The 21,796-nt window shown below is 45.5% G+C and overlaps 1 protein-coding gene across 14 annotated transcripts in view; it reads left to right on the plus strand.

Annotated features, from left to right (window-relative positions):
• Positions 1–21,796, plus strand: part of Med12l (mediator complex subunit 12L) — a 265,230-nt gene that overhangs the window by 17,853 nt on the left and 225,581 nt on the right. For 10 of the 14 annotated variants that reach the window (XM_074059704.1, XM_074059708.1, XM_074059713.1 and 7 more), the window contains exons 3-6: positions 5,005–5,109; positions 10,595–10,786; positions 12,071–12,103; positions 14,876–15,035. In XM_074059704.1, coding sequence (XP_073915805.1) covers positions 5,005–5,109; positions 10,595–10,786; positions 12,071–12,103; positions 14,876–15,035 — 490 coding nt within the window. The remainder of the gene's footprint in view (positions 1–5,004; positions 5,110–10,594; positions 10,787–12,070; positions 12,104–14,875; positions 15,036–21,796) is intronic. The other 4 variants (XM_074059707.1, XM_074059709.1, XM_074059712.1 and 1 more) reach the window with 1 other exon arrangement.

Raw genomic sequence — 21,796 nt, forward strand, 5'->3', positions numbered from 1 at the left:
GTATCAGTGTAGCTTCTTCAGCCCTCGTATGCTCATTGTTTGGATGATATACCACCTTGTATACCATCTGTGACTGCTGACTTACCTTTGCATTTAAGTATGTCTTCATAGTTTAAGTCTGACATATTGCTGGGCTGTGTTTTTTCCTTCCACCCCTTCTGATAATCTCTCTTAATCCATGACTGTGTAACCAGCCTTTACTGTAATTACTGATGTGGTTGGGTTTAGATGGGCTCTTTTTGTTTTCTGTGTTTCCTTTTTTCTTTGGATTATTTAATTCTAATTTTAATTTACCTGTTGAGAATTTAGTTACTTTTTAGTGGTTGCTGTGGGAATTACAGTATATATCCTCGATCTTCACAGTCTCCTTAGGGTCATTTGGCATCTCTTCCCAGAGGTCAGGCCTCTCCACAGTAAGGCCTCCCCTCGCCATGGACTCCTGCTTCCCAGGCAGGACTCATCCCAGGAGGACTGATGAGGTTGAGCCCTTGTTTGCTCTCTGGACAAGCAGCACTTACCACACTCGCCATTTGCTTATGTGGGTTCTCTAGTTCTTAGCACAGTGCTGTGTTTGTAATTACTTGTTGACTGGAGGACAGGGAGCCCAGATTGTGGTTTGAAAAAAAACGCAAAAAATTCCATGATCGCCCTCCCAGGGTTGGAAATGGCATGGAAAAGATAAGGGTGTGAACAGCACATAATAGTCAAGTAGAAAACAGCCATAGCAGTGGCTGCCATTTACAGGGCACTTAGTAATGGGCCAGGCGCCATGCTGAGCTCTGTACATTTCATCTTCCGTAACCTCAGCACTGTGAGCTATTCTTGTCGCCTTCTCAACAGGGCAGCTGAGGGACAGGGGTCAGTTACTGTGGTCCCAGGCCTAGGTGTGAGCTCTGCACTCCATCTCAGATCCTGTGATTCCAGCACTGAGAAGAGAAGCCAGCCAGAATGCTGACCTGGATTGCTGGGGGTGTTGACTAAGTAGATACTTAGCCCTAGGTCATTGTGTTTGGTTACATGCAAGGAAGGTCAGGGGTGGTGGTTAGGGTAGGTGCTTCTGTAGCTTCTTTGGAGGAAGAAAAGTAGAAACCCTGTGAGGCTTTTGGGTAAGGTAGTGCAGAAAACAGTGTTTCAGAAGATTCATCTAGGGCCAGAGGGCAGGACAGAGGAAGTCAGGTGAGTGAGGAGCAGTGGCCAAACCCACTGCTAAGGCCACAGTTAGAGGGCTAATGTAGTAGTTTAAGGCAAGGAATAAGTGTGAGACACACTTTGAGAGATGTGTAGATGGGATTGCTTAATGATGAAGTGTGGGGGTGAAAGTTAACCAGCCTGCCCAACGAGCATATAGAGGACTGTCATTGTTAACCCTGGTGGACATTTCTGTCCATTTCACTGAGTGGTCATTGAGTTGGCTACACATTAGGTGACTGAGAAAACTGGGAACTTCTGCAGGTGTTTTGTGCATCGGTCAGTGAAGGTATGTGTACCTGTGCAGGTGTTTTTGTGCCATTTGTTATCTGCCTTTGAGATGGTCATTGGAACTTAATGAAACTGAACTTTTTTTGTTTCTTGAGTGAGAAAGAGCTTAAGCAGTTTCTAAACTAGTATCAAAATGTTTTCACTTCCCCAATGAAATACCTTATTGAAATTAAGATTGCTTTGAAAGTGATCCAAAAAAATAACATCATTTTCTGAGCTGCAAGGTAAGTGCTTGAGATTTACAGATGCACTTGGAGTTTACCCAAAGTATCAGAGGTCTGATTTTTCTATCAGCACTGAAGATGAAAATGTAATGTGGATCCTGACTTCTACATTGACACGGGCTCTTTTCTAGGCTTCTGCTTCAGTGTCTGAGTCTCCCTAAAATTGCCATCAAGCTTGTATTTTAGTTTAAACCAATGGCCAGCGGTATGAGTCTGCCTTTTTCCACGGTCAGATTACTTTGGGACTGGATGTGTTATATGCCTGTTGATATTCCACACGTGATGTGGTGGAGTAGTGTTTCCTGGATCACAGGTGAACACTTCGACTCCCTGTTCTCAGCTCCAGTCTCTTGACTGAGAAGATAGTTTGTCCCACACATGTGTATGTGTGATACATATGTATATGTGTGAGACTAAAAACACTTTTTTTCCCTCCATGTACAATGAGAACATTTTCAACCTTTTTTTCTTCTTCCAATGATGTGATTGTTCTCTGGCTCTGAATGTGGCACTGAGGTACAAAGGGGTTTCATCATGACCCTTGCACACATGCACACAGTACCTCGATCATATTCACCCTACTCCTCCCTCTCCCTGGCTGAAAAGTTTCAAAGCTCTATGCAGAGTGCTTCGCCCATGCTGACACTGCCCCTCCAACCTTCTCCTTTCGCCCTCACCCTCCCGCTGGCACCTCCTTCCAAACAGGGCTGTTTACATTCCTGTTGCTCACCTTTAAAGACTAGATTCCATATTTGTCTTTCTCAGCCTGGCTTCTTTTGATTCACCTGATCGATGCATTTTCCTGCAAGTGACATAACTTCATTCTTTATGGAGGAATGTTAATGTTACTCCACTGGGCATTTTTAGTGGAAAGAGTTCGGCTTTACTGATGGAGAGCCAGAGCACAGACTTAGGAACAGATCCTGATGGGCCTTGTGTGTGTCCCCAGGTCTTTGGGGTCTTAGAAGTCTCACCTTTGCAGACAGGAAGAATGTCTATGAGCTAGGATGTATGGCAGGATGTTGAAGTCTCGTAAGGAAAGTCATTGTGAGAACTTTGGTTGTTTGTTACTCTTTCATTTTGAAAACTCCTGGAAGAGGGTCACGGCTTGTACAAGAAGAAGCTATTTGTGTGCCTTACAGATTCTGGCTTGGGGGCTGTGGAGGCACGCTGTTCCAGAATTGGGACTTTCTCCTTTCTACTCTTACCTAATTAGACTTGGCAAAGGCTTGCAGAGCAGGGTTGCCGGAGTTGGTTGTTGGGATTCACATAACACGTTGTCTTTAGTTCTGAGGATCTGAAGGATGCCCAGTGCCCTTCAGTACTCGTGTCCCCACCCACCTGCTAGACAATCGATCTATGGATGTCTCAGGTCAGAGAGAACCATTTTCTTTAGCAAAGGGTGTCAGTCCTTTGTCTGGACCACAGCAGTGACACGCTGGGATTTGAATCTTTTTCTTAACTCTGTTCACTCTTTTCAGAAACTTTAGGGAACAGACCATCAGGATGCAACTCTTGGTTGTGATGCACTTTTGTTTTACCTTCTTTTCTTTAGTTTCTGTAGGAAACTGACCTGGGGAGGTTAGCAGTCCAACAAAATGCAGTTAACTGAGCCAGAGTCCATTCAGAATAAAAAGAGAAGCAGCACTTGGTAGAAGTGGCAGATCTCCAGAGCCTCACAGTTCCCTCCTGATGAAGCTGAACACAGTAAAATCACACACCATTACTTAGGGTTCCTGAGTAATCAAAAATGAATGTCTACTCCCCTTGCCTCCGTTTTACGCTATGAGGCTAAGCAAACTTCCTTACCATGTTTGCTTTAAGTTGATGGAAATCTTCCTGACTTAAAACATGCATTATGTAGTTTTGCCCTAGATTTTCAAATAACTGATTTGAGAGTGCTGGAGCAGACCAAGGCGCCTTCTGATACATGCGCGAGGTTCATCTTCTGTGGGGATCACGATTTCAGTGAGCTCTGCCTGGAGGAGACTGGACTGCTGTAGAGCCACATGTCCTGTAGCGTGGTCTTTTGAAGGCCCGCCAAAACAGTTATTAGTAAGAGCGCACATCATTAAGTGAAGTTGCATGGCTGGTCTCCAGCAGACCTCATTTCTTGGCTAAGGTGACCTGTGGACACTTTGGTCAGGGCTTAAATGTCACAAACTATTTTGTTCCCAAGCTTCCTCACTAATCGTGAAGTCACGAAGACCATTTCTTGGCTTCTGATGCTTCCATTGAGGCAACTTCATTTCCTTCAGCTCTTCCAAATTCTTTCCAGTCTGTGTTTTTGTATTTTGGCGATCCTGATTTAGTCCTATAACTCAGCAGTAAGCTGGGCAGGGCAAGGTGGTCTTTATTTTCTTTCTTTTTTTTTTTAAAAGGTTGGGCTATTTTTGATGTGGTGTGACCTTGGAGGCGTTTTCCTATGTCTGCCCAGTATGAAGACGGAGAGTAGGAGTTGTAGCTCTGTATTTTTAGCAACGTTTTCATGTGGCATTAGTTCTTTGGTGGCACAGATATTTCTCTTTCCAGTTTAGGATTCAGAGGGTGGCAGGTATTTCAGTGCTGGCTTTGCCCAGTTGCTGCGTGAGCTTCGTGAGCCTCACTTTTCTTGTCTGTGAAATGGGTGTGGCCTCAGAGTTGGTGAGCCAAAATGTATGCAGAACTCAGTGTGTCACCAAGCTCCAAGCGTCTCTCCAGCTGTAGGTTGTGGTATGTGTGGCTAGAATCATAGTTTGCTCCTGGGAACCACTTATCACTTCACTATGGGGTCTTGCGTGAACAGCGTTCTCGAACATAAAATAGGGGCCACCAAGAGGGCTGAGTCCAAACGTGACTCTTCTGGAACAATTCCAGTCCAAAACCTCTGACTTCATTTCTGCTTGTGGTGGCAGTGGGGGAGTGGTATTCATTTTTTTCTTTTCCTAATTTATAAGTTAAAAGTTCCAAACTTAGGGAACAGTTAAAAGACTGGGAAAATGAATACCACGTACCCTCCCACCAGAACCAGTGTTGTTGCTCACAGGTGCTTCTCCCTCTCTCCCCTCCATCTCTCCCTCCCTCCCTCTCTCCCTCCCTCCCTCCCTCTCTCCCTCCCTCCCTCTCTCCCTCCCTCCTGGTCTCCCTCTCTCCCCATACACTTCTGTGCTGGTTTCTAACCTCGCTCCTGCCTTCTTTGGTTGCTGTCCTTCTGCCAGTTGGCTCCTGTGGTGCTGTGAACTCTGCTGTGACTTGGGCTGCAGCATCTGGGTTCCATGGAACCTTTTCCAGCTCTGCTTAACCAGTACCTTGTCTTGAACAGGACGAGCTCACCGCTGTGAATGTGAAGCAAGGCTTCAACAACCAGCCCGCCTTCACCGGAGATGAGCATGGATCAGCCAGAAACATCGTCATTAACCCGTCCAAGGTAATGCCACCGACCCGTGCTTCCTGTCATGCTGGCGATCCTCCACAGAGTCCCTGTCCTTGACCTGGTGGTGGTCAAGCCACACTGTGAGCTCGGACCTTTCTCCTGGGTACAGTCCTGAGTAAGGTCCAGCCAGGGCGGCCTTGTACCAGCTGTCACGTCCATCCCCACCTTGCCTCGTGTTGTAAGGCTTTCGTGACTGCCATTGTGGAGAGTCTAGGTGGGCTGTACATTCTAGTCCTGCCTCCCAGATCCCTGTTTTCTCATGACAGAGTTGGGCTGAGCGTTTGTGTCAGGCAGTGAGCAATCCTGGTCTGCCCTGTGACTGGCTGTGTTCAGACACGTGCGTACCACGTCTGCATCTGCCTCCATTATGAAGTGTGATTTCTACCTCCCAGACATCTCCAGACGGTCACCCTTTCTTAATCATTCTTGTTATGGGGATGGAACCCAGGGCTTCATGCGTGCTGTGCACATGTCCTACTCTGCCCGCCCCCTTACACACACAAGTGAGTCTGTCCTACCTCCAGACATGCCTGTGTCTGTCCTGCCCCCAGACGCGCCTGTGTCCTACCTCTGGATGCCTGTGTCCTGCCCCCCAGCCCCTACACAACAGTTTGTCGAGACCATGTGCGTATCATTTTCTCCAGTAAAATTTCACCCAGTGATCTTAGCCTTCTGACGCTTGTTGAATGACTAAATTTTTGTCCAAGCTGGCCTGGAACTGAGATCTTCCTGATTTCAGCTTCCTGTCCAGCTTGGAATGGCAGGCACACACCACTGCCCCAACTATTGGTTGAGATAGGGTCTCACTAACTTCTTGCCCACACTGGCCTTGGACCATGATTCTCCCAATTTCCACCTCCCGAGTAGCTAAGATTACAGGTGTGAGTCAATCATGCCTGGCTATGGGTTCCTTTTTAAAAATAAGTCAAATGTGCTGTGCTCTGTTACCTTTACTTTCCCATTGGATGCTCAAGTCATCCCATGGTGGGGTAGTGGGATCTTTAACCTACCCCTGGTGAAGTACCCCTGCCATTCTTCGAGCACCTCGACACCTGGCATGGCACACAGCCCAGGCTCCTCGTTTTTACTCTGTGCCAGCCCTGTGTGCGAGGCACGCTTGGTGCAGTTGCAGGCCCTTTCGGTGGCCAGAGTTGGCAAACATGCAGCTACTTCTCTCTCTCTACCCTGACCTACCTACCTTCTCTGTCTATTGCTACCACTCCTACTCAGTACCACAGGATGTCTCTTTGTCTTTTCCTTCTCCTAAAGTGAGGTGTTTGTTTGCTTTATTTTACAGCATACATAAAAAATTCCAGAATAAACTATATCAGTCCCAGTTCAACAAAAAAGTCAGTATATGAAATTTACATTTTTCTGAATTACTTTGTCTTTAGACTACTAGTTTTCATTAAAAATATATAGTCAGAATGTTGCATTATTGAATTAAATGCCTTTTTCTGTGTGGCTATGTTATTAGATATATAAATAAAATAGAATTTTTAAGGGTTTATTTTAAAATCCTTTTTGAGTTAGTCTTGTTTGGATAGTAAAATACTTTCACTGTTGCAAAGTTGAAAACATCATATGGACAAAAAACACATAAAGGTAAGTTTTTGTACTTTCTTCCCCTTTCCCAGGGATGTACATACTGAAGACTCGTGTATCCTTAAGATCTCTGTTGTGTGCACCTGTGCACACACATCTATATAACTGAAGGTTGAAGAACTGTCACCCGAAATGCTATTTAAAAGATGTGAAAGGAAACAGAAGTGCTTTCTGCACATAGCACCATTGACCAAACACTTGTGTAGGTTTGTCTTTTTCCAATCATTGTGAACTTTGTTCTAACTGCAGTTAGGTGTATGCATTTCTTTTTAAATTGTAAAACACATGCCACCACTGTTTAGCCGTTGCAAGTTGTAGTTCTTGGGCCCTCAGTACATCCACTTGCTGTACAGCACTTACCACCCTCTTCTCCCTTAACTGATCTGTCTAGTCTTTAAACATGAGCCATTATTTTAGGCCCTTTTCCTCTTGGCTGGTGGATTCACAATAACGCTTCATCATTGATGTGCTGTAATTCACTGAAATCTCTAAACTGTAGCACCTAGCTTATTGCCAGTTTCTTAGGGTTACTTATGAAGAGGCTGTAGTCATACTTGAACATACAGCTTTTGTCTTTAGGAAGATTCCCAGAGGCATATTACCTGTCAACAGGGTGTATTCCCCTGCTTGGGCTGAGAAACAGAACGCCTCAGACTGGGCAGTGTAGGTCAGAGAAACTTATTCTCGTACCCTGATGGCGGAAGTCTGAGGTCAAGGTGTCTCCAAGTCCAGCACCTCTCTGTCTTCACATGGTCTTCCTGTTGTGCATCATGTCTCCTCCTCGGTGTGTCTTCCTCCTCTTAGGAGGAGGTGGTCATGTATATTAGGGACTCACCCCCGTGACCACATTAACCTTCCTTTTCTCTTTAGAAGCCTGGTCGTCAAATAGTTATACTGGTGTTAGGGCTGCACTGTATGCATTTGAGAATTACTCTATTTAGTTCATCTCAGAGAATATGAATATTCTGTCCTTCGTATGAACTCCTAAATTGTTCTTGGTTCTCAGAGTCAAGTTTTATGTCAGATTAAATAACTGAATAAATGAAAGTAGCATCACTGACAAGTTCTGCTTTTTCTCAAAGACTCGAATCTTCTGAGGGGAATTGGACGCCACACACGTGAAACAGAAATGATAGTGTAACTCTCGAGCCTTTCCCATGTTCTTACAGATAAATTATGTTCCAGATAGCTTTAGGTGAATGAAAACAAATGTTTAATTTAACCTTATACCTTGTTTGAAATGATATAAAATGGTGCCTGTGTGTGGTGGTGCACTCCTGCCTCACAGAGGCAGCTCAGGCAAAGTTAGTGAGACCCTATCTCAAAAACAAACAAGCAAACAAAAAGGGCTGGGGGAGGTAGCTTAAGTGGGGCTCAGGGTTCAATTCTTAGACCTGCCAAACAAACAAAGCCAGTATAAACCTTTTAGAGACAACATGGCAGTGCTATTAGAACCTCAGAATTGTACCATCCCGATTCTAAAAATTTACCTTAAAGCTATCTTTGCACGTGTCTGATAAAACACATGTGAATGGCTGTTCACTTTGACATTATTCATAATAGCAAAGGTTTGGAACAGGTGCTCCAAATGTCTTCTGACAGTGCCTTGATGAAATGAAGTTACGTCTGCACAGTGCCACCATGTATCTGCTTCCACACCAGAAGACTTGAGTGGAGTGTGCAGCCAGAGCTGTTCACACAAGAAGGGGAAATGATGCGTCCGTTTGCTCATGTCTGTCACAGAAACACTGGAAGGGCACACGAGGGGCTAACAAAATGAGTACTTGGAGGTAGCAACTGGGGTTGGGGTGAGGTTCTTTTTTATATTTCTTTTCTCTTTGTGATACTGAGGTTTGAACTCAGGGCCTCACGCTTGCTAGGCAGGCGCTCTACCACTTGAAGACTCTCTCTGCTAGCCCTTTTTGTGTGGGTTATTTTTGAGGTGGGGTCTTGCATTGTGCTCCAGCTGGCCTGGACCACCGTCCTCCTGTTTGTGCTTGCTGGAGTAGCTGGGGATGGCAGGGTGCCTCCCGCATCTCGGGAGGATGGGGCCTGGTGAACTTTCCGCCAGGGCTGGCCTTAAACTTTAGTCCTCCTGATCTCTGCCTCCCCAGTAGCTAGGATTACAGGCATGAGCCATTGTACCTGGCCTCTTGTTAATGTATTTCCTGATTTCTGAATAGTGCATATATATATTATTGCTACAACATGTTGCAACACATATGCAATAAAATTACATGTTATAGAGCTGGGCACGGTGATGCACACCTGTAATCCCAGCACACAGGAGGTAGAGGCAGGAGGAACTCGAGTCCAAGTCCAGCCTGGGCTACAAAAAAATAACACCTGTCTCAAAGAACAAATTAAATGTTACAATCATGTTTTGATTTTTTTGAAGCCCTAATGTGTATTTCTGCGCTCTTGCTTACTTGAGAATTTTGACTTTGTTTACTGCACACATTTTTTTTAAACCAGGAATTAAAACCTAGGTGGTTTCTATGTTCCACGGCTGTCACTAAGAAGAGAGTGACTGCTCAGATTACTTTCTCCATCTTTATTCCTCTGTTTATTATGATTAAAGTGCTTATACATAATTGCACATGAGACCTTTTAGGTATGAGAAGGCCTGTAGTGGTAGGTGTTTAGAGCCCTTGGTGCAAAGACCAATTATCAATTGAGAAATTTTAAACAATTTGCTGCTAGTGGCTTGTTTGTAAACTACAGTTTTGCATTTAATTTATTCCCTGGAAGTCCTGCAAACATTTTCTTACAACAGAAAAACTAAAGTTGTTCATTAAAGAAGAGTGTCTCAGATTTTTCCTAGGTTAGTTTTTGTCCCCATCTTGCATCAGTACCCTATGTGTCATATGTGTCATGCATCAGGGACAAGAATCAGGGAATGTCGATTCACAAGAAAAACGTCCTGCCAACTTTTGTCCTGGTAGACGAACTTGGCAATGGCTGACAACTGCGGACTCCGTGGTTTCTGCCTCATGACTACTAATGACTCTTCTTTTGCTGCACCAGGGTAGAGATTTTTCTTACTCCTAGTTGCCACTGCTTGATAAACTTATGGGAGGATTTGTTAGAAGTTATCTGTGTCATTGTTAAAAATTTCTCAGGGTAAAATGTGATGCAAGGGCTCTCGAAAATTCTAGCGGGTTCTTTGCAGATGTCCTAAAGTTTATCAAACCCTTCCTTCTCTGGTATGCCTTCTCCTGTCCTTTTCTCCACCCCTTGTTCATCCTATACTTTGAATAACATGGAAATGAAATGACAGTTTACTGAAGCTCTCTTGGCCACTTTGCTCCATTCAGGCCAGGTAACATGAGCTTTCTTTTCTTCCTCTTTAAACACCTGTACTCATGAAGGTGCCAGCCCAGTCAAACTAGAGCCTAGTTTAATTGTACCTTTTGAAATTTTCCATTAAAATAAGTTTCTCTAGACACTCTTTAAAAAAGCATCAAGTGTAAACACAATTTCCTTTCCAGAAATACATGCTATTAAGATGAAACAAGAAAAAGAACAATTACTGTGATTTACTGGGCTTCCCTTCCCATGTGCAGCACCTCGGTGTGCAGTATGAGAAAGGAGAAAGCACAGCTGCAGATCAGAGCAGAGATGTAATTAATTTCATGTTTCCAGAGGTTTCTAAGGCTCTTCTTTTTTCCTTGGCTACTTGTCAATAGCAGAACAAAGCTGGGTGTGAGTTTTTAGATCGCAATAGTATGTGGAAATCACATCTCCTGGCTTCAAGGACTTAAATTCCCTTTGTAATTTCTGGTGGGCCTTGGGAGGCTTTTCAGTGAAAACAGGAAAGCCAGAACACACAGTGCTTACACTTGCTGATGGTCTGTCTTGTCTCTTCTCACAGATCGGCGCTTACTTCAGCAGCATATTAGCTGAGAAACTAAAACTGAACACTTTCCAGGACACAGGAAAGAAGAAACCCCAAGTTAATGCAAAGGACAATTATTGGTTGGTCACTGCACGATCTCAGAGTGCCATCCACAGTTGGTTCTCTGACTTAGCAGGAAATAAACCACTTGCTGTTTTGGCGAAAAAGGTATCAAGCATTTATGTTGCTATAGTTGTGGTTATAAACGTGGAGCTGAGATGACATTCAAGTGTGCATGCACTTGTTTCCCCTGACTACCACACCGACCGGGGCCACCCCTACCCTGTGCCCTTCATTTTGATTGCGTGTGATGCTTAGGACACCCATGAACACAAATGGTCCACACAGCAAGCAGCTCATGTGGACTTTAGACACACTAGATTTTAAAACCAAGAAGAGGCTTCATTTTTTTTCCTATTACATTTTTAGTTTTCTTTGGCCAAGATGACCAAGACGTGGTTAAAAAGATCCATTGTTTTGAGGTTATTGCCTTGTCTTTAAAAATACCCGTCCAAATGCTGCAGGCTAAGTCTTCCAACCAAGAGAGATACAGACTTTGGTTTTGTCTTGCTTGCTTTTGAAAAAGTGTTTGATCAAAACGGGTATGTTTCTTCATAGCTTCCAGCTTTTTTTGGGTTGGTGGTACAAGCTCTTTTACAATCTTTGCCTTTGATCATTTTCCTCTGGTACGAAGTAATTAGTATACAGGCTCAATAATCTTATAGTCCAAACAATACAAAATGTCCTTTGAAAATCTGGAAGAGAAGCTCTAAGTTTCCCTCTTAGTCTTTATCTCTGACTCTGACACACCTTTGAGATAATCCTGCGGTCTTTTCTCATCTCCCTGCTGCCCCGTTCTGTCAGGGCACCCATCTTGGGGGTCTTAGTACTGAGTGCTCATTTGCACCTGTTCCAGGACCAGTTCGAAGAGTCTCCTTTGGATACTTCTTTGTTTTCTGAAGCAACTCTTTGAATACAGTGCCTGTACCTTCCCTTGGCTTTACTTTACTCAGTGTCATAACTTTGAATTGCCTTGGATCGATTTCAGCAGTTCAAGGCTACAGAAACCTTTCAAAGCAGGAGATGGGGTTTAACTGTCTCTTCTTGCAGTCAGTACTGCCATCTCCTTCAGCTGGCCCGAGTGGCACTTCTCCAGGGGTGGACATTCACCTTGGAGTCCCACTAAAGCCTGCAGAATGATTGTACCTGATGGCCATGTCAGTTGTAGGGAATCCTTCAGTATTTGATGGTTCATATTCCCCGTGCTGCCATCCTGGCACCTTTTTACATTTCCCTTTATTTCAAGCTTTGAGAGTACATGTTTTGATGTTTTCAGAATGGATATTGATGAGGGCCGTAAGCCTTTGCTTTAGGGGTGTAGGGGCTCTGTCGTGTAGGAGGGAGATGATTCATGGTGCAGTACATTAGCTGTCGTTCTTCTTTCTTTATTAGGAGCTGCCTCTGGCCAAGCCAGGTGTCCCTCAGGTAAGCCCTGACCTTCATTCTTTGCAAATGTGGATGCTTTCTTTATTAGACTACTGCCCGTGCTGTGTCTTAGGTATTTCAAGAGCCCTCCTTTCCCCTTCGCAGCATCTTCCCTTCTCCAGAGTGGATGAGTTTGCATTCTCCCCAGTGTTCTTTCTAGTACAAAGTTCAGACACTTCTCAAACTTAGGAGATGGCCTGAGGCAGAAAACCTTGACTTACCTGCCGTGACCCTGAGTCATCTCTGAGCTCTTCCGTAGTCTTTGGAATAGTTTCCCGAATGGGACGTGTTGTGTTTCTGACCTGGCTTTCTGTTCTTTTAAGGCTCCATGGCACTGCAACTGTTGAGCCACGGAAAGGCCTGTAGAGGACTGTTAATTCAGTCATGTGCCTGGCTGACCTGGAAGGGAGACTTTCTGCAGCCAGGGTGTTCATCTAGCTCCCGAGCAGCTCTCTCCTTCTCACTTGGTTACTTCAGGGGCCATTGTTCTCTGCTCTACCCCTGCTCAGCCAGCAGAGGATGTTGATGGTGACATGCTTCCAAGGGGACAAGTGTCAGGAGGACATCCCTTTTATAGATGGCAAAAGCACATACCAGGTATCTTAATTGTCTTTTGGCCCTTGGATGCAGCTCTGGATTGACTTGGAAGCCAAGATTCAGAATCTACCCCTGTATGGAGATCATGGTGTCAATCTCATTTCCTTCCTGAGTTGGCCCAGACCATATCTTTGAGAAAACCACCCATACTTGCCTTCTTCCCTAATTGAATCACTTCCCTCCCCAGTGTTCCTCTGGGTTCTGAAGCCCTTGGCTCAAGTCACGCAGCTCTTGTAGGGTTCTGCTGCTGGAGCAGCTCAGCCAGCAAGCAGTTTGCTTTGTTCAGTTAGTGGAAGAGGCTAGGCCTCAGTGTTGCATGCTGCTTTGTCTAAATGTTTCACACATTCAGGTGTTTTTCCTTTTTTCCTCCTGACAGTTGCTAATTCAAAAAAATCCTCTAGCCATCTACGAGAGCCATTACTAGCAGTGCCTCTTTGGAGATGCAACTTTACCTGGACTTGCCTATGATTTCAGGCCTTGGTCTTGTACCCTTTCTGTGGCTGGACAGCCACAGTTCAAGCCACTCATGCCACACTAAATGATGCAGTGAGAGGCAGTTGCTCAGGTGTTGAGCTGAGTGTCTAACCCTCTACTTTCCTGTCCCGACTTACGATAGTCATAAATCCAGAGCCTTGAAGCTCAATTTCCAGGATATTTTCCTGTGTTCCACATAGAGGAAGCCATCCAGCCTTCAGCTCCCTCTCAGATGTTTGTGCAGGGTAGCTGCCTCCACCATTGGGGCTGTGTTCTTAAGTCGGCTAGAGATGGGAACTGTATGTGATGCAAAGTCTCCTCAGTTACCCGTAAAATACTGTGCCTGGGTACACTGCATCCCATTTTCTTTCAGCTTTGGAACAGCCTGCTGTTTCTTCGGTAAGACCAGGTAAAATAGTTAGCTCGTTTTTAGGGGGTCTTTCAAAAAGCACTTATCTTTTGATTCTAGTCTCAGACTTTGTTCCAAGTGTATGAGTAACCAAATTTTGTAATATACAAGGCAGAAAAATGCAGGGTATAAATTGGATTTGATGAACTAAAAGAAAAATGCTGTGCTGTGTGAATCAGCTGACTGGCAGCCTTGATTTTTCAATACAGTATCAGTGAGAGTTTAGGGAGACCAGATAGGACTCTTGATGTTCAAGATCTCAAATCCATGGCCTGAAAATACTCTGTGTGATGTGGAGGAATTCCTGGAGCTGGCAACAGAATAATGTGTTAGGATTTGATACACACAGTTCCTTTGCTTTACCCTCATTCCCACCCTTGAGGTATGGGTAGAGTTGATATTACCAGAGTTCATAAACAAAGAGTCTGGGAGGGTTGGGATTGGCCCCACAGGTGAGGCTAGGAAAGAAGTACAGATGGGGTCACCTCTGGTGTGGGTGTCACTGGCCCCATCCTGCCCACCGCAGCTAATTCTTGTGGCCTGTGGTTTTTCTCTACTCTCATAAATTGAACAGATTGTATAGACGAACAGGCTAGTCCTAGGATGTTTATGAGGTTTTCTGGAAGAAAGAATTAACTCTTTCAAGACAATCAGCCATACATTGGGATACTAATTTGCTAAATAGAACATTTGTGGTCTGGAACAAATAATTAACTGCCTCCAGTGCCTACTTCCCTCTAGTGAATTAATTACCCAGCTATTTCGAGCTCAGTGTTTATTAGCCACGCTCACAGATCCATCATCTTGCCTCTATTTTAAATTTTGGGCTAAAGGCACTGTTCAAAGCTTTCTGGAAACTTTTACTCTCGTGAAGCATTGCAGTTAGACGTGGGTGTAGATTAAAGGTACTGGACAGAATTTCTCACTGATCTGTCCTTTCCAATTTTGAGGTAAACCCCTTGGAAAGCTGTCATGAAATAATTTTTCTTTACTCTGTTGGTAAGATGAGTAGCTTTCAGCATCCGAGAATTTGAAGATAATTTGTTTTATAAATAAGATAGCACAGCTGATGAAACTGTTTTGCCATTGTGCCATAGTTTTGATTCTTTTTTTTCTTAATGAAAGTTGGCTTAAAGTGTTCCTTTAAAAAAACCAAACTGTACTTTTTGAACATGTATACACTTTCTTATAGCACCAGGTAACTCTGAGCCTCTTTTTTTCTTCTCTCTCTGTAAGTTTGTCTAGCAATGATCAGTGTGTGAGTGTACAGTCATAAATATTGTTTGTTTCAGGTTCCCATTCTCAGTAAAAAAGAGGATGTCTTTGCATATTTAGCTAAATATTCAGTGCCAATGGTTCGAGCAGCGTGGCTGATCAAGATGACCTGTGCCTATTATTCTGCAATTTCTGAAGCTAAAATTAAGAAACGCCAGGCTACAGATCCCAACTTGGGTGAGTGAGACTGTGATGCGTTTTACATTTCACCATTGGTTTTGCAGGTTACTGCAGCCCAGCTTGCTGAGTCAGGAGAAAGCCCAGGAACAGCGAGGTCCCTGCGGGGTGGGTGGGGGAGCTGAGCTGGCCTTCACTCAGGCCACCAGCAAGTCCTGTCGATGTCACTGCCAAAGGACATCCTCCTCTTCAGTAGATGTTACACGCAGCCATCTGGGGAATGAGCTGAGGCCACGCTGCCATTCTGGGCCTCTCCGTGCTGTTGCAAAGGCCCGAGCCAAGATCCTTGCTTTTATTCCTGCTCCTCCCATGTTCGCTGTCTGCGTCGTGGACAATCCTGTTAGAAAATCCAGGCCAGCTCGTGTCAGCCTTCATGGCCAGCCATCCACCTGACCCATGCTTGTCTCCCCGGTGGGCTCTACTCAGGGGGCACTTCCTACACAGGTCTTTCAGGGTCACTCTGGCCACAGCGCCATCCTCCCAAGTGCCTTGTCCTTCCCAGCATGGCCTGATAGCATGTTTCACACGAACCTTTAGGTCATTGATACCATCCCGTGCCCACTGGAAGATGAGTGCACAGGAGGTGCTCAGTCACTTTAAAGCAAGCCAGTGATTACTTTTGAGCCCTGGCACGCGCGGGAGTGCGTATAGGCGTGTGTGTGCACTTCTGCGTCCCTGCTGTGCGTGTCTATACATGTGCGTGTGTATGTATGCATGTGTGCATCTGCGTCCATGTATGTGCGCATGTCTCGGCCCGTCTGTGTGTGTGTGTGCGCATGTCCCTGCGTGCGTTTGCCTGAGTCCCTGCGTGCGTCTGTACGTGGGTATGTACGTGCGTGCGTCTGAGTCCGTGCGTCTGTACGTGGGTATGTACGTGCGTGCGTCTGAGTCCGTGCGTCTGTACGTGTGTATGTACGTGTGTGCGTCTGAGTGCGGGCATTGTACGTGTGCGTGCGTCTGAGTCCGTGCGTGTGTACGTGTGTATGTATGTACGTGCGTGTGTCTGTGTCCGTGCATTGTACGTGCGTGCGTCTGAGTCCGTGCGTCTGTACGTGTGTATGTACGTGCGTGCGTCTGAGTCCGTGCGTCTGTACGTGTGTATGTATGTACGTGCGTGTGTCTGTGTCCGTGCATTGTACGTGCGTGCGTGCGTCTGAGTCCGTGCGTCTGTACGTGTGCATGCGGCAGGCCCCGCGTGTGCGTGTCTGCGTCTGTGCGTGCGTGCGTCTGACTGCGTGTGTCCTAACGTTCTGTCACCTCCCCTGCTGCGCCGAGGGTCGCCGTCCTGCGTTCTCCAAGACAGTCGGCACGCGGTGATGCCCTCGCTTCGGCGTTGCTTGTCCGCGTTTTCTGTGGCGCCCGGTCTAATCCTGTAGCTGCTGCCCACGAGCGGTAAGGGGGCTGGGGCGCCCCGCAAGGGGCCTCGCCAGCCAGGGGGACCCGAGTTCAAACCCACGGCCGCCAGAATTAAATGTGCGCCTGAGTACAGGACGTGAGTGTAGGGCTGGTTCCAGCACGTCTCAGAACGACTTCAGGACGGGTGGGATCTGACAGGCCCTCTTCACTTGCACGGGTGCCTGAGGGTCCCAGTAGGAAGGTGTGTCCAGGAACCCACGACGTCTGGATTTCTTGCTGAATTCCGTACCTTCACCATCATCTTCCTTTTCACTTGATGAAAAAGCTGAAATCGTTGTATTTCGCGCCTGTAATGGATGGGTCAGCTTGTTTTTTCTTCCTTCACAGGAGACGTGGCACATGCGATTTTACTGTCTTAACTTAGTTTCTTTGCAAAGTATTTCAGTCTATGAGTCTTTGTTTTCTTTCTTCCTTTTTCCTGTTTTGACACAGGGTTTCACTCGGTAGCCCAGGTTGGCCTGGAACTCATGGCTCTCCTGCCTCAGCCTCCCGAGTGCTGTGATTACAGGTGTGCACACTGCACTTGATTCTTGGATCTTTATGATTTTTAAAATATATTTAATAATTAAATATTTAATACACAGTAACTATATTGTGTATTTAAAACTGTAAATGTTAAATTCATGAAGGTCAAGGGTCTTTGTTTTTTCTCGTAGTAGAGTGTACAAGCTTTAACATTAAATACGTCTAGGGCTAAAAATAAAAACACTGCTAAAACGTGTGAATTTTAGAAGTTCATGTCGCACCTCTTCAGCCGAGCATCTCTGAAGCAGCTTTGGGAGTTCCGCATTCCAGCAGTCTCCCCATGCTGAGTGACAGAAGCCCAGTCCCTGGCCTCGCCTTTCTCAGCCTTAGCATTCAGTGGTCCATGCTGCTTTTGTCTCATTTTCTGAGTCTTCATCTGGAATAGTTGTCAGCCTTTCTTTTCCTGGTTGGTATTTCTGACCAGTTACTTTGTAGATTGTCCTGTTCTCTGTGGTGAGGTTTAGGTTACAGACTGAGCATCAGAAGCTTGTGTGTGTCTTGGAACATCTGGTCATGTTGTCCCTCCCCTGCTGATGGCGAGGGTGCAAAGTTCTCACCTTAACCTTTGCAATCAGTAGCTAATTTAACTATGAAATATCTACCTCTCTCCCAGGCTGCCCTTGAACTTGCCACCCACCTGCCTCAGCCTCCTGATGCTGGGATTACAGGCTTGCTACCACTGTGCCCAACTTTCTATATTCTTAGGTGCATTTCTGAGACTTATGTGCAGCATAGCATGTGTACCACGTGAAAAGGTCACGCTTTTCGAGTGTCTCATCTTTCCTGTTGCCTTGTTAGACCTGATGTCTTGCCCTCTGCTGTGTCTTCTGCACCGTTTTCAGCCTCTGTGAGAAAATTGTGCAGTGAATGCAAGGACGTGGTTGCAGACACATTCAGGAAGCCAGACAGCCATGCAGCACGCACACCTGAGGGTGGCTTGGAATGAGTCGTCTGCCCTGCAGAAAACTGACTCACAGTGATGCTTCTGACTTGTGGCTTTGTCCATGAAGAGAGTCCTGCAGCACCTTTGGGGAAGAGTAACTTCGTGTCGCCCTTTCCTAGTATTGGCTTTATGACTTTGTTGTCTTAATTGTTGTTAGGATCTGTAAAGTGTTTTCAGTAGAAATGGCTTTTATTCCTCTGTGATAGAAACATGTTTTATCTTTAGGTCTCACATTCAGCATTGGAACAGAGCTATGAAGCACTGCAGTTTGATTTTGTTGGAGAACATTTTTTCGAAAGTGAAGTGGAACATAGCCAGAGGGAGCAGCACAGAGAGTTGCTGTCCACCTTGTAAAGTGACAGATCCAAAGTGTAGCGTAAATAGGTTGCTGTCCTGGGGAGCCAGTATGTACCTGTAGGGTGTGTGCAAAAGCAGCAGGAGCCAGGCTCCTTGGGTCTGTCTGACTTCAAGCGGGGAATGGGATACTTATTTTGGAAAACACAAACAGCAGGGCAGATTTTATACAGGTGAATTGGGGAAGCTGGACCAAAGACTTGGCCATTAGTCTAAATGACCCAGGTAGCTGTGATATTTAGGAAGTGCTGTCAAATTGGCAAGCTTTGCACTGTGAGGGAAAGCACGCCAGGAGTAACACATACTTGGTTTCAGCTGTCTGTGCATCCGACTTAAGTTTTTATTTTTTTCATTTATATATATATATTTGGCAGTACTGGAGTTTGCACTTGGGCTTATGCTTGGCAGATGCTCTCCCACTTGAGCCACACCTCCAACCCTTTTTTACTTTAGTTATTTTTCAGACAGGGTCTTGTGCTTTTATTCAGGCTAGCCTTGGATGTCAATCCTCCTATCTACGCCTCCTGCATAGCTGAAATTCCAAGCTCATGACACCACAACTGGCCATGAATTAAGTTTTGTTTTTAAGGGAATAAGAATGTTTAGCTGTCTTAGATGTTTTGAGTTCAACAGAGTAGAGCATTTCAAACAGGCTAGTCTAAAATGAAAAATTAAAACTCACTTTGAGTTATTAAAGGAAGTCCGTAAATGGATTAGGAAACAGGACTTTATAGTAGACTACAGAATGTCACGTGTTGATTTGCAGGAGTTTACCCTGTAGGTAACTATGTGCTACTGTCACTATGTCTGTGGGGCAGGTAACAAGTGTGTCCTAGTGCTTACAAAGTCCTGAAGTCAGCTCACTGCCTTGTGAGGCTGGGCCAGCTCCTGCTGTGTGTGGGGAAGAGGTTTGGGTTTCTTCAGGAAGCTTTTCATCCTGCATGATGCCCTGTCACATGGCTGTCAGACCCCAAGGCTGGATTTCCATTTGGTCCGTGTCAGGTCTCTTGCCTGTAGACTCTCTGTATATTGTTGTGGTACAGCAGCTAGGTGTTTCTCATCTCATTAGTGAACTTGAGCGAGGCTGTGTAGATTCTCTCTGTTTTCTGATTGGTTATTCAGATGCTCTGTGAATCTGCTCACTTCTTATTTTACATTGAGGACTCTTGCTTGTGAAGGGAGTTGTCCTGTACACTGTGCTGGTCAGCGGGGATGTCCTCGAGGTGTCCAAATGACCCAGATGTCAGTGAAGGGAATGGGGTGCAGAGGAAGTCCCCAAGACTAAGCCACCAAGTTGCTGGGGACATCCAGGGAGATTCCCAGTGGAATCTTGACTTGAAAGTCAAGTTTTGAAAGAAGAGGTTTCTCCTGGGAAGACAGAGTTGGGGTGGCTGGATATTGTTTAGGCCTGGGCATTTCCTGCAGCAGGACCTTGGTGGGTGGACTTGCAGATCTGCCAGGATTTACCTTCAGCTTGAGTGACAGTCATGGGAGAGAGGCTGTGGATGGTGGTGCACAGTGGGATGCTAGGGTTCTCTCTGGGGAAGATGGAGCTGTGGAAGAGTTCATTATTACTATTGTTACAACCCTCACCTTTGCTATAGCACGGGGGTGTGGACAGCACCATCTAAGCATGGCACGAGTCAGTCCCTCTCACTATTCATAAGAGTGCCTCATACCCGGTAGGTGTAGACAGTTGATGGATCTTGCCATGCGGGGGACTCACGGGCCTGGGTGTTGCTGCCTCCCCACTTAGGCCAGGCCTCTAGAAGGCCCTGCTCCTTCCTCCCCTCTGTGAGGCCAGTGGCTGCTGGCTGTGTGTGTTGTGGGTCTGGGCACAACTAGAGGGAGGGTGTTGGCAGAGGGTAGGTGTGGGCAGCACCTGAGGCCTTAACTCCTCACCAGCCTTGCCAGGGCAGGAGAAACAAGTTCTAGGTGCTGCAACGACTAAGAGAAAGGGAAAACTGAGCAGCTCCAATTCTGGCTAGATTCTTCTATATGGTGGAAGGTGACAAGACGTGCTGGGCATGAGGTCTTTTTTTAGAGGAATGGGTAGATTAGAAGTAGCTTAAAATGCTTCGTGGTTAAACTGCCAAGTCTATGCCTGTTCCCCCCCTTTCCTGCCCCATTTCCTCTGTGCCACCTGAGGTTTTGTTGGGCTAGAGATCTGAGTCAGATGAAAGTGTTTTCTTGGTTGGTTATACTCTTGGAACCACCATGTTTATCACCCCCAAAGTACAAAGAATAAACAGCTACCCTTCTTTCATAGTGAGTTATTAACTTGTGGCATATTCACTGAGCCATTTGCACTGTAAAAATAAGCCCTGCTAAACACACAGTTGACAGTCTGGTGTCTTATCTAAGCCAGCCAGCTTACTTTTAGTCTGGGTCCTTGAAGACACCACACACTAGCTTTTGATTCCAAGTCAAGATGGCCGCCTCATTCTCATAGTGTCCCTTACACATCCCACTTGTGATGAAGGAGCTATCTGCCTTGCTTACTGTGCAAAGAACCCTGGAGATCAGACAGAAGAGCTTATACAAGCTTAGTTCACTTCATACTTTGCTTGGGCATGAAAAATAGGTTTAACTGATGAGGTAACCCTGGCTGTCTGATAGGAACCATCTCAGTGGTGTCGTCCATGGGGGAGACTTTGGCACCTGTGACCACCTTGTTTCCAATCCTCATCTCCTGAGCATCTCAGCCTCTATCCACGAACTGTGCTGGAAATGGTTACTTCATTGGGATGGCAAGATAAGGACATTCTATAGAAAGTTTTTTTTATCAACTGCAATATTTTTCCTTTACAAAGTAGAATCAGTGCTAAGTTCTTTGGCCTTGATTCCGGTATTTGGAGCAGGACTGCTGTAAGTGCATTTGCAGTGGTGCAAGTTAAACTTCTCCTTTTTCCTGACTTTTTTCTTTTTAAGATTGATCTTTGCCTATTGTTGTGGGCTCATGGAATTTCGTGTCTTTTGTATTTTATAGCCAGTGTGCTGATTGTTCATTTTGATGTTTTGGTTGTCCTAAATGTGAGATTACAAAGTGAAGGATAATGTTAACAATTTTTAAAAATTTTAGATTTACAGAGAAACTGAGATGGTAATACAGAGCTGCCACGACTTTCACCCCTGTAGTTCCCCCATTACTAGCACCATACGTCAACGTGGTCCGTTCATCATTTGTCATACATGATGAGTCTGTCATGGTTAGTGAACTAATTCGGATTGTTAGTAAAGTGAGTCCATGCTTTAGTCCATCCTGGACCCCATGTCACATGTAATCGTCATGGCTCCTTACGTTTCTCTTGGTTGTGACAGTCTCTCAGTTCTGATGATTTTGACACTTTTAGGGAGTACAAGCTACCATATTGTAGGGTGACCCTGTCCAGGACTTTGTCTTGTTTTCCTCTCGATTAGATGAGGTTATGGTTGTGGGAGAAAGACTGGAAGTGAAGCATTGTTCTTGTCCTGTTACACCAGGGGGTCACACTGTTGCCATTACTTGGGACTATTGATGTTG

Source organism: Castor canadensis, chromosome 17 (assembly GCF_047511655.1).
Source record: "Castor canadensis chromosome 17, mCasCan1.hap1v2, whole genome shotgun sequence".
Classification (NCBI taxonomy): Eukaryota; Metazoa; Chordata; class Mammalia; order Rodentia; family Castoridae; genus Castor; species Castor canadensis.